Source organism: Etheostoma spectabile, chromosome 13, assembly GCF_008692095.1.
Source record: "Etheostoma spectabile isolate EspeVRDwgs_2016 chromosome 13, UIUC_Espe_1.0, whole genome shotgun sequence".
Taxonomy (NCBI): domain Eukaryota; kingdom Metazoa; phylum Chordata; class Actinopteri; order Perciformes; family Percidae; genus Etheostoma; species Etheostoma spectabile.
In genome coordinates, this window is record NC_045745.1 from 14,086,068 (window position 1) to 14,098,977 (window position 12,910).

General features: G+C 40.9%; 1 protein-coding gene across 3 annotated transcripts in view; it reads left to right on the plus strand.

The window, feature by feature from the left end:
• The window catches only part of klf8 (Kruppel like factor 8), a 68,719-nt gene that overhangs the window by 7,622 nt on the left and 48,187 nt on the right, over window positions 1-12,910 (plus strand). For 2 of the 3 annotated variants that reach the window (XM_032533883.1, XM_032533882.1), the window contains exon 2: window positions 9,933-10,064. The exons of the other annotated variant lie outside the window; for it this stretch is intronic. In XM_032533883.1, the coding sequence (XP_032389774.1) occupies window positions 9,933-10,064 (132 nt within the window). The remainder of the gene's footprint in view (window positions 1-9,932; window positions 10,065-12,910) is intronic. 3 annotated transcript variants of the gene reach the window in all.

Consider the following 12,910-nt stretch of genomic DNA (forward strand, 5'->3'; position numbering starts at 1 on the left):
TTATTTTTTTCTCATTTTAATGCTCTTATCAACATGGAAAAGTGGATCTGCTGGCTTTGTGCAAATGTCTTTTTTTTCTTTATTGAAAACAACATTGTCATATAGCCAACTGTAGTGTTCAATGTCACATGTAACATTCTCACCTGGAGCAAATAATCTCTCACACAATGTAGCACTGTCCATTAATAAAAGGATGAAAATAATACTATGACGGGGCGGAGAATTGGCCTCAGCTGTGTGCTTGGCCATCGAGTGGTATTTCAGACTGGACGTGCTGCGATGATTGCTCAGTTCACAACAACAAAACACAAAGATCACTTTGGTCTTGTCAATGGAACCAAATGGCAACTTTAAAAAAGTAAACTTTCCATTCAGAATCTTATTAGCATCTATTTCGGTGTCTCGCGCTCGCCATCCGCTCAAAACGTAACGTTACTACTCTTTGGCCAGCTCGCAAGCCCAAACAAGTGTGTGCGGCGTGCCTGTCGTTTTGTTTCCGGTCTAGCTAGATCCGGTGTGGTGTTGAAGTTTTTCTAACGTTACTAGTTGTTGCAACAACATGTGAAAAAAACGACAAAGTTTGCTAGGCCGAAAAGAACATTACTCTCGCGATACAAAAGTTTACGCTGTTAAAATGGGTTTGTGTTAACACAGTTAATAATGCGTTCAACTGACAGCACTTATATATATATATATATATATATATATATATATATATATATATATATATATGTATATAAAATACATTTTGTGTGACGGATTTAGGGAAATGTAGGAGGACCCTAAATGAAGTACTGTAAAAGTAGGTGAGGTAGTTTGAAGAAAAGTAGGCACACTAAAACACCTGATCATGTAGAAGAACTTGGCATATGTCAAAAATGGACTCTTTGTAATGATTTAGAAGTATCCTGGGGTGCATTTGTAATTTAGAGGCACTTGTGACCTGTAGTTTAGGAGTCTCATGCTTCACTGGCTGAGCTGAGGGCACTCTAATAAGCGTACTGTAAGTGTTTTCCAGGTGGTGAGGAGCTCACTGCCCTTTTCCATTTAATGTGATTCTCTTATTCAGAGCAATCTACAACGTGTGCAGCAGTACAATAAGCTTCAGTTCCTTGATCGCCAACATTAAAGGTTAGTGGCAGGGATTAGTGCAAAGAGTTGGATGCCAGAATGACAAATGACAGGTGTGCTGACAGAAGTATTTCTGTGGCCACCAGATGAGATGGAGAGTTTTAGTAATTTCTCTGCATCCTCATACATAGACATTGACATGTTACCATGTGGAGGCTTGTATTAACCACAACTGAGTATGTGTGTTTGTGTATCAAGTGGGGAACCAACCCAGCTGAGTGGGTGACTGGTTTGTGTGTGTGTGTGTGTGTGTGTGTGTGTGTGTGTGTGTGTGTGTGTGTGTGTGTGTGTGTGTGTGTGGGGGGTGTGTGGTGTGTGTGTGTGTGTGTGTGTGTGTGTGTGTGTGTGTGTGTGTGCGCATGCGTCTGTGCATGTGTGTGTGTCTCTGAGTGCATGTACTTCAGAAGAGATAAATGAGAGCGAGGTAGACACTGTGTGAGGAATGGACCGGGTGCGTTAGGACCATCACATGGGTCATTGCTGACGGGTGGCGCTCTGGTCAGGTCATTCAGTCAGCTGAATCACTGAGAATTAATGGGAAGCAAGAAGACTGGAGAGCAGAGGGGAGGTAAATGTCAGATCTGTGCTTTTCATTAGTCTGAATACCGCTATAGAGCTGTACAGAGCTGCATAGAAATGCAATTTTTCATATCTTCTCGGGGACTCAATTTATGTTAAAGACACATGTAATAAAAATGTTACATTGTTAAATAATATGTAATGTCACAATATGGGTATAATTTTCAAGCAGTACATTTAAAAAAAAAAAAAAATCTAACCAAGATATAGCCTGGAAAGGAACTCTTTCAACATGACAATGTCCCCCGTACCCAAAGCCAGCTCCATAAAGAAATAGCTGTCTTTGTTTGGTGTGGAAGAACTTGACTGGCATTCACAGAGCCCTGAGCTCAACCCCATCCAACACCTTTGGGATGAAGTGGAACCGACTGTGAGCCAGACCTTATTGCCACAATCAGTGTGGATGAATGGAAGCAAATCCCTGCAGCTAGGTTTAAATGTTTTGGGCAGAACCTGAAACCAGAAGAGTAAAGGCTGCTATAGCAGCAGATTGATACCAATGGGTGTAGTGGTTGGGTGTTTACATAGTGGTTGGGTGTTTACATAGTTTTTTCACATTTAGTGTAAAAAAGGAGAGGGCAGAACTTCCTGTTTCAAATAGAAATATGTTGCATTAAGAATTGGTCTGATTTTGCTCAAATCTGGGGCATGATACATGTTAAAACAGATTGGTGCCCACGGTGTCTGCATTATTCAGGTAAGACAACATGGTAACTTGTTGCTAATTTGCTGCAGTGTTGCTTGCAGGGTCTGGAGGAGGGTTAAGAGACTTTGTTGCCCTGGATTCAGCAGAGCAGAGTGGTTGGGTGGGTGTTTGGGGGGGCGGGGGGGGGGTGGAGTTTGTTGGTGGTGTCACGGTGTCTCTTTTTTTCTCTGTGTTTGCTGGGCGGCCTTGCTCAGGCTGGCCTGCCCCCCGGCTTTAGCGCTATTTATAGAGACACAGCACCATTTCTATGGTGAAGGCAGAGCGCAGAGCTGGCTGATTCTGTTTTTTACAATACCCAGATTTGACCCTAGACACCCTTACTACTAACATTTGAAACTTTTGCGAACAAGAGTAAGCATCAGGCAATGTGTGTAGAGCCAGCCTAAGACAGAGTGTCTTTACTGAGCCGTTGATCTGACCTTGGTTTCTCTATAAAGAGTCTCATCTTCTTCACCACCTTTTTAAAAAGGATTCAGACCTGGACTGTATGCAAAAGCGACTTTAACGTGTCATCTTGTCACCAGTGTGTACAGTGAATGAAGACACAAATCACAGCTAGCCTCACAGAAATCTGGGTTGGATTCTATAAGTACAGTTCATCAGTTGGACTTGTTTGTCTTATTTTTTTTAAGTTATCTTATGAGATAAATAAGAGCAAAGTGGTTCAGTATTTGTCATTTCTGTACACAAAATAATTCCCTGTTCCACTCCCGGCACTATTTTATCAACCAGTTTAGGTTGGTACTGGGATCCAGTTCAAGTCGTGATGGACTGTTCTGTTACAAGATGCACTGCTGCAGTACACGGATAAGAGGCAGACTGCAGCTCTGTCTATTACAGGCCTCCTCCTACTTATTTTTCACTACTACAGTCTACCATTGACACCATCTGGAGGTGACATTGAAAATAATAAAATGTCTGCCATAAGAAAATAGTATGTTTGTAATATTATGTAAAAATCATTTACAGTCTTACTGACTGTCATTTAAAAACTCCATACAAAACAAACTTCATGTTTGCATCCATTTCAATAAGATAAGATAGACTTTATTTATCCTACACTTGGGGAAGTCCTGTGCTACAATCACAAAGATAAAAAAAGAAAGCTGGAACAATGAATGGATGTACAAAGTCCAATCATATGCATATAATAAATACATACTGGACATATCATCGATTCATCTGTCACTTTTTTTTTAAAACTATTTGATGATTAATCGTTTAGACTATAAACTGTCAAAAAATTGTGAAAATAGCGCATTACGATTTCAAGGTGTCGTCTATAAATTGCAAATTGCAATTTTTGCCAGATTAAATATCCATAACACAAAGACATTCAATTTACAAAGATGAGACCGAAAGAGCAAAGAGAAAAACGACATATCTTCACATTTGAAAAACTAGAACCAGCCAGATTGTTCTCATGAAATGGCGTATGTATGACACGCCAATTTGAATGCCATTATTGCCGCGTTATCAAGACGCATACTCGCTTTTTATCGTGTTTATCAATGTCACTTGGCTTGACTTACATCACCTTGCGATAGCGTGTGAAATGACGCTGTAGCAAGTAGAAGGAAGGGGCGAAAATCCTCGTAGCCAGCTTTGGACGTTTTTTTTAATCAAAGCCAACCCCGTTCTTCTTTTCTTAAACCCAACCCACGTGTCACGTTCCCTAAACTCAACTGTTGCTTTCTTCTCGCAATAACAAGGCACGTGGCGATAACACAGCATGTGGCATGTATGTTTAAGCGCGCTGTATACAGCGTAGACATATGTACATGCGGGTAGCTCATAATGCGTACAGATAGCACACCACTTGGCTTAAGAAAGTCGGCGTGTATGTTTACGCAGAGTTGTTGTTGGTAGGGTTAATGACAATTTGAATTGAAAAAGTGTGAGATGGGGAAAGTCTGGAAAGGCACTGACGCATGAGACTGTGACATGTGACACTGTAGCAGGCAAAGCCAATTGCAGTGTGTGTTTTGGTTGTGGTTTTGTCATTTTGCCCATGGAAACCCTAAATTTGATTTGGTTTGGAGTTTACCTGAATAGATGGCTGGCTTGTGTGGACAAAAGCTGTTGACAGGCATGTAAGTGGCAGCTGATTGTGAATAATACAAACCCAGACTGTCATTCTCTTTAACTGGTCTGTCACTCACCAACATGACAAAAAAAGCAGAAGGTTGGTTGAACTGTGGAGATGGAGAAGAGAGGCTGAAGAAGGTGGTGGTAATGATGGGAAACAACCCACTGTTATACACACACACACACACACACACACATACACACACAGAGTTCCTTGGAAGAGCTTGGCCGGCTCAGTAGCCATCTGTGTTGACTATACGTTAAAGTGACAGTTTAACTCTGTCTTAATGTGCTAATTTGTCATACTTCCAGCAACATCTTAGCTCTCCAGTTGTCCTGTTTATTCCAAAACAAACTGGAAACTTGAAACACATCATTTCCTAGAGTTTTGATATGAGGGAGCCACCAGACCATGAGTTTTTCCAGGTTCAAGGTAGAATTTATTGTCGTTTTAGTATTAGTATACCTGTAGGTGTAATGACATTGTGTTCTTAAAAAAACCTTGGGGAGTTAAAGTTATAAATACAGCATAAAATTATCAAAAAAGTATTAAAAGTTTGTGTTAAAATTATTTGTGCACTAACTAAAATTTAAACTAGAATAGCACTCAGTGAGGAGAGACCTCCGCCATGGCCCATGTTGCATTCACGTGCTCCAAGGATGGTTCCATTTCCCGATGTAGTCATACGCTTTAAGTTGCAATGTGGAAACAACATTGACGCTACAAAGATTTGTCGTATTTTATACAGAATTCGGCGCAAAGACCCAATAATTCCAAAGAGAGTTGCTCAATAGTGTATAAAGCTATCATGGAGCTTGAAAATACCTGGTTCCTCTGCTGTCATGGAGCTCGATCGTCTGCGCTGGCTGGCCCATCACGTCACAATGGACTGGCACACTAACAACAGTTTGTTTGTGTTGTTGTAGCAACACTGTGGGTTCTTGAGCTTCTCTCTCGTGTCTCTCACATGTATATACGTTGTTCTTGTAATACATCCATGGTATACGGTGGCAAACTCATTGAAACACTTTCAGTTTATTTCCCACTAACGTTAACATTGTGTTTTCGTTTATGAGCTGCCAAGATTAATACTGTTTTCAATCTTAAATCAAGATATCGGGCTGGTAAATAGATGTAACCCAAAAAATATATATCAGCTGAAATAGAGAAGTTTCTTTCGCCATGCAAAGTCCATGGGAAAAGTCTTTCTGGGCCAGAGGGGTGCAGTTCCACCATTGGGCAATAAGCCCGTGGTTGCTTTTAAGACATGCCTCGATTCACCCTGTTCACGATTTAATTTTTAAATAACTTACTTACTTTACAATAAATTACTTTTATTATTATTATTATTATTATTATTATTATTATTATTATTATTATTATTATTATTTAATTTTACGAGCCAACTGCATCACAAACACTACTACTACTTTCTTCCGTGAGATTTAAACATAGACTGTATGAAATATGTTGAAGCGTTCCAAATGCTCTCCCTTCTTTTCATTATAGCCTCTATGTTTACAGGCTTGTGATGATGCTCAATGTGCTATAGGTGCCAAAAGAAATCTTTGTTTGGTACTGCCGATTTCTTTTGTTTTGTCATGGTTCATGTGTGCAATAAACATTGCATTCGTGAGAAAAAAATTGTGGCAGAGAATAGTGATATACGCTAAATTAACGTGATTCACATTTTTCCCTGAATCATGCAGGCCTAGCGCTGTTCCTGGGGGCTTGGTCTAAACAACCAGATCAGCCACAAAATGTGATTGGGAACAAATTTTTCAGATTATACACAATATGAATGCAGCACAAAGGCTTACCATATTTACAAAATTTAAAAATATTTGTGAATCTGGCTATTTAAGATGGATCCGCTCCAAAATGTAATAGGATCTTCCCTGGCCCGTGCTATACCCTTGCAACAAGTTTAATGAAATTGGGGAAGTAGTTTTTCCGTAATTTTGCTGACGGACAGAAAAACAAACAGACAAACCGAGCCAAAAACATTACCTGCTTGGCAGGGGTAACAACAAAATAAGCAAAACAAGAAGGGATGAAAGAAATCACTTGGAACATTTTCTAACCGGAAGCGGAACATCGTGGATATAGACCATTGACTGTAAATATTAATGGACAAAGCATCAGGTTCAGCGAAGTGCTGCAAATGCGGAAATGCATTAAACCTGCACTCTATCTGAGTTCCAGCGGGGGGCGACACGTGTGGTTGCAAAAGGAGGTCGGTTTCTGTAGAAGTCTGTGAGAAAGTGACCCACTTCTCACTTAATTTATTATCTCATTAAACATTTTCATAATGAGTTTATCACTAGTTTGTCTTCTGCAACACAGATTTGGAATTATGGTCTAGTTGATTTTAAAATCTGCAATAAAGCAGGTGGTGTTTCAGGGTGTGGCTATGATGTGATTGCCAGGGAAAGAGTGTAATGCAGAGTGTAAGGGCTCCTCCCTCACTCCTCCCTCACTCCTCCCTCTCGTCTAAAATCATCACATCCGCAACCAGGATGACTGCGCTGTAACGGCAAACTCAATGACGGATAGCAGATCTCCACAAACCAATGCGTGACGTCACACACGCTGTCCATTAATATACAGTCTATGATATAAACTAATGTTTTTCTGACTGTCTAATAAAACTTTAAAGGCTTTGTTTTTGTTTATGGAAAGTCTTTACTGTCGTTCTTGTTCCCCCTCCTCCTCCTCCTCTCTGTTGGGTCCACAGACTGTATGTAAGGTTGGGTCATGATTTCTTCATCCCAGCATGAGCATCATTACTGTTAACTGGCTCTTCATGGAGGGAGAGATTAGATTGCATTGACCTTTTGGTTCATTCATTGACCAGTTTTCTGGCAATTTTATTGACTTGTTGGCTGTCATTAACTGACTGCCTTGTTCAGCCTTTTGATTAGCACACTTGTTAAATGACTATCAGTTAGCTCTTTGGCCTGTTTACTAGTACAGTGAGTAACTGAGTTCTTAGTTTACTAGCTGACTGTGTAAAAGTGCACTTTTACACAGACATTCCATGCATGACAAGGGATAAGGACCGCATAATCAGCATGTGTTTGACCCTTAATACCAGACTGTTGACCAGACTGGTCACAATATTTACCTGGGACTAGTCCTGTGTTGTCCCTACAGCATTCCCGGATGGGAGAAAAACGTGCTCTGGTTTATTGGACAAAATGTCTCTAAATCAATCACAATCATCTTGGGTGACGCCAAGACCCAGACACAATGACCGTGCCACTGCAAAGTAACCTGGGGAAGGAACTTGTTTTGATGTAACGTGTACATTTAAAAGATGTTTTAGTTGTGCAACAGAAAACTCAGATTGGACAGATAGTCTAGCTACTGTAGCTGTCTGGATTTACCCGGCAGAGAAGTGATGAGCAGTTCAAATCTCATGAATTGACCAGAGTTTAAAATATCAACACAAAGAAAGCGCAAGGTGACGGAGGAATTTCCAGCGGCACCTGAACAATCACGGATGTGGAACGTTGTCAATATAGACCAACCTGTGACTAACAGAGAGCTCACACAAAACCCACGGCGGTGGATTTCTTTCTATTTTTACCAACGATAAAAATGTAATTTATACATTTTTTTTTACTTTTTTTTTATTAAATACTAAGGCTGCACAATATGAGGAAAATATCTAATTGCGATTATTTTGACTGAAATTGCGATGGTGATATGATTCACAATATTGAAGGGAATGATCATGTTTGTATCATTATTCTCATTTTCATTGACTAATATTAAATCTAAAAAAAATAAAATGAATATAGTGTGATTTTTGCAAAGATCTGTTCCAAACAAATATGTTTTCAATAGTCTGTATATTGCTCCCCTCTTTAGATGTTGCACTAGTCCATATTGCGATTTTGATAAAATTGGGATTAATTGTGCAGCTCTAATAAGTACAACAATACTGGCATCCGTAAGTGAGAAAACAAGGCCGCAGATGACAATTGTTGGCGATAATGCCTCGCCCGGCTGCAATTTATGATTAAACAGTAGAAGAAGAAGTATTTTGGGGTTAGTACATAACGTCTGTGCGCGATTTGAGACACCGCTACCCTGTGTTGTACATAGTGTACACAGTGCACTACTATGTAAGTTTACTTCTGGAAATATCTGGATTGAGACTCCCTGTAAGTGTTATCATTATGTTGGCAAGCTGGTTTGCAGGGTGGTGGCTTGTTTCAGGACTGTTAATGGAGCCCGGCGGCGTGGCTGAGGTTTGTGGAGTTGACGCCCTGGGTCTTGTGGATGAAACAATAGCAGCTCTAAAACTAGGAACAAAGTTTATCTGAAGGTCATTAAGCTGCTGGCAGTTTGTCATGTGAGCTGCTGCTGCTTCAGAAAGCACAGCTTTGTTACGACTGTGGTTTATAATAGCTCATGTCTCTTCCCTTTCTGTCCCGTCCTTGTTCTCTGGCATTTCTTTCATTCTCCTGGCTTCCCCTTCATCAGTTCCCTGCTTGCCGTCCCTTCACAGCATGAGACAAATACAGATTTCAGTCATGACAGTGGTTTCTCTGCTACTCCAAATGCAGTATGTGAAAGCCATACAGCCATATGCATCCAGCCCTGTTCATGAGCTCCGAGCCAAGCATGTCTAGGTACCCATACCAATACTGTGACTTTGTTACCGGTTCCTAAACAATACTTTTTTTGACACCAATTCTATAACACAAAAAGAAATTACAACATTACGGCACAAATCTTTTTATTGATTTTTATTAGAGTTTTGCTGCATGTCTCTACGATGTGTAACGTTAGACAGCCAATCACAAACATTATAAAATCTCGGTAGAAGCATGCCGCATGCTTATTGGCTCTCTGACGCTGATGAGATTAACTCCTAAAGTATTGAAATTGGGTATTGAATGACGAGGCATTGTTTGATACTTTAGAGGCAATTTGGTCAGTGACTAGAACATATTGAATTTGACACTTAAGTATGTCTGTGAGTCAGTATCCCTTTTGGGAGGTGTTTCATCCACAGAACCTTCACAACATGATGACGGCCACCATTCCCAAATGTTGCTGTTAAGTATTACAAGTTCTGCCCATTGAAACACAAGAAGGACAGAAACCTCAACGTGATCTCATGGGAAGACGTATAAGCTTGCTACTTTTGAGGACATTTTGCTTGTCATGTCTACACATTTTAAGCTTTTGACATAACGTCGCCCGTTTTCAAATCCAACTCGTCAGTTATAAACGTGTGGTTAAAGTTGTACCTTCAACATTTCAACATTTCATTTGTGCACAAGACACGAACAGCGGTCGGTGTGTTTGTTTGACCCAACCCTCCACCCCCTACCCCCCACCCGGAAACCTCCCTACATAGAAACTTTAGTTAAAAGATCATTTTTTGGCTTTTATTGCCTTGTTTTACAGGACAGTTTAAGACAGGAAAATGGGAGGAGGGAAAGGAGGAATGACCTGCAGCAAAGGGCTGCAGGTTGGAACAAACCTGCGGCTGCTGCGACGAGGACTGAGCCACTGTACATGGGGCACAAGCTCAACCAGGTGAGCTAATCAGCAACCCCTTACATGGGAACTTTTTACTTTGTCATGAGTCAGTAGAGACTAAATGGCGTGAAATGACACACAACTAAATGCGTGTAATGACACACAAGGCGTTGTGATAACCCCTGATAATACCTGTATCATTGAGCGTGAATTCCACTGTGGTAATTTTGAAAGCACCCAAACTTTTCCGATAATGAGCTACTCTATTCATAAATGGGAAATCGGACATTACACCTCTTTTGTACTATGGAGATGGGAGGGAGTTCGTTTTAATGTCTTGTCCGACTGATTTGGTCATTTGTGTTCTCTCATACAGCTCTGGGTATTGTCTATAATTTCAGGCTTGCGGTGCGTGTGTGAAAGGGACAGAAAAGACGCATGCTGTTCTTTTTTCTTCTCCTTTGTACTTAGGGTGGTTTTCAATCTGAGCACCTCGTAAGATTACTTTAATTACCTGAGGCTTATTGCTCCAGCTGTTACGACATGCTGTAAAGAACAACGCAAGTTCACATGCAACCCACATACACAATCATTATCACACATAGCTGCTGCTACATCAACCAATAACACAGATATGTAATCATGTTCAGACACCTGCTGAATGAATTTTACAATAATTCTGAGCGTCTTGTCTGTGTTTGTGCTGCTATGATTTTTTGGACCACGCTCTTGGAAAGTTGAATGTAGAATAGATTTATAAGTCTGGAATAAAAAAAAGGAGATTTATGTTCATGGAAGAAGTTATTACTCAACAGCCATAATTTAGAGGTCTTTACTCTTGGTAGCAAAGGGAAAGGAAGGAAAGGAGAAGCTTTGGTTCTAGATGTTCAATGGAGAGGATGTGTGTGTGTGTGTGTGTGTGTGTGTGTGTGTGTGTGTCTATGCAATTGTACACAGACTTTCTACTCAGTGGGCTCCTGTTTGCTGCATGCCAGTGTGCATGGCCGTGTTAATGCGCTTGTGTGTGTGTGTGTGTGTCTTTTTCTCGTGTGTGTGCTTGTGCGAGGATATTGGCCGTGTCACCTCAGATTAGGCCCTGATGCGGTGGTGGTGGCGGTAGAGGGTGACCCCCTAACAGCCACGCCACAGTCATTAGCGGGGAGAAAGAATCCTGTCACCATGGCAACCGCGGCTGCGCTGCCAAAAATGGCCACAATGAAAAGAAAAGGGGATGTGGGAGGGGGACAGAGGGGGTGGAGAGTGAAGGAGGAGGAGGAAGGTGGGGAAGGGGGGGTTGGGTGTTGGCTGACCTGGAGAGGCTGTATCTGAAATGATGTGTGTACTGTGACAGATAGAGGTTATTGGAGTGATAGAGAGACAGACATAGAGAGTAGTGATGATGAAAGTGAGAGAGGGAGATGATCAGATAATCAGGTCAGACACGCACGCACGCACACACACACACACACACACACACACACACACACACACACATACATACACGCAGGCAGCATTTCTCAGGGAAGCCACCTTGGACTTTTGAAGTGGAAGCCGGGTCAAAGGTGATGGAGGTTATAGAAGATGGAGGGATAATGGCCCAAGCAAAAACAAAAGCCTTTTTTTCCGAGAGACCTTAACAATGTGTAGTACTGTTATTATACTAAACTAAGTACATGTTACTTCATTAGGAACTATTTGGGGAATTTTGTATGTTGCATCACGTAAATGGCAGTCACAGTTGATTTACCATGTTACATGGTGATGTAATATTTTTGACCAACCAGAACTCCAGGAATCTTCCTCTCCAACGTTACTGTCAACAATAGATTCCCAAGACAGAAAAGTAACTCTGGGTGGTTCGTTTTTTGACATGACATAACAACATTTGTTAAGAATGAGAAAAGTGAAAGTTAGATTTGTTGTTAGTTTTTAAGCCAATAGTCTGAATTTCTATAGCTGCAGGAGAAACACAATACTTCCCCATTTACTAATTTTCTAAGACTATAAAGGGATGTATTCCATCTTGGACCTAAATTGCACAAGAGACCAGTCTTACTGTAGGATTAATTCTCTTCACTGCTCAGTAGTCTACCACCATAGTCTTGAACTGGATGCAAGCCCAAATGGAGAGGCTAGCAACAGAGGGTGGCAGGAGGAGTTGCAGTAGTCCAGACATGCCTCCTCCTAGCAAGGAAAAGTGAATCCTCTTCATTGAGCTTAAGGTGTTGTATTTACATCTACTCTAAGGTATCTGCCAGGCAAGCAGTGATGTCCACCTGGGTGTTGGATAGTGATAAAGGAGAATAATTCCTGGATGGGTATTTGTGTGTCATTTGTGTCCAGTAAAAAGCTTTCTTGTGTTTTCATAACTTGAAATGAACGTGATGTAAGTGAGCCAAACTGTTGTACTGTTATTCCAAAGAATCATAGAGTCTAGACTAAAAAGAGATGTTTTCGCAAGGTTCAGCTCCAGGTTAAGAAAGAGGTTAAAACACGTTCACCTTTGGACATTGGACAACATATAGTACAGCTGAAGCATGATGAGGCCATACCCAAGTCTATAAGACAGAATAGACCCGGTATAATTTAGACCCAGTTCTAGGTTGTGTCTCTGAAATAATAGGAACCCAGGGGACCCATGAAGACATTGCTGTGTTTGTTGAATGTTGTTTGGTTTCTTTTTGATAATGTCTGCTCAGACGCCTGACAGACAATAACGTAAATCCTGTAAAGTGTGTGTGTCAGACTCACTCATGTTTGAGGTTAATTCTGGTCTACAAGCTCTTTGAATTCAGTGTGAGCTTTAGAGAAGTTCTCTGACCACAACTTTGTGGTTTGGGCACGTGTGTTTGTGCATTTATGTGTGTAATGGTAATATGTATTTAACTTGGTGCAGAGTACAC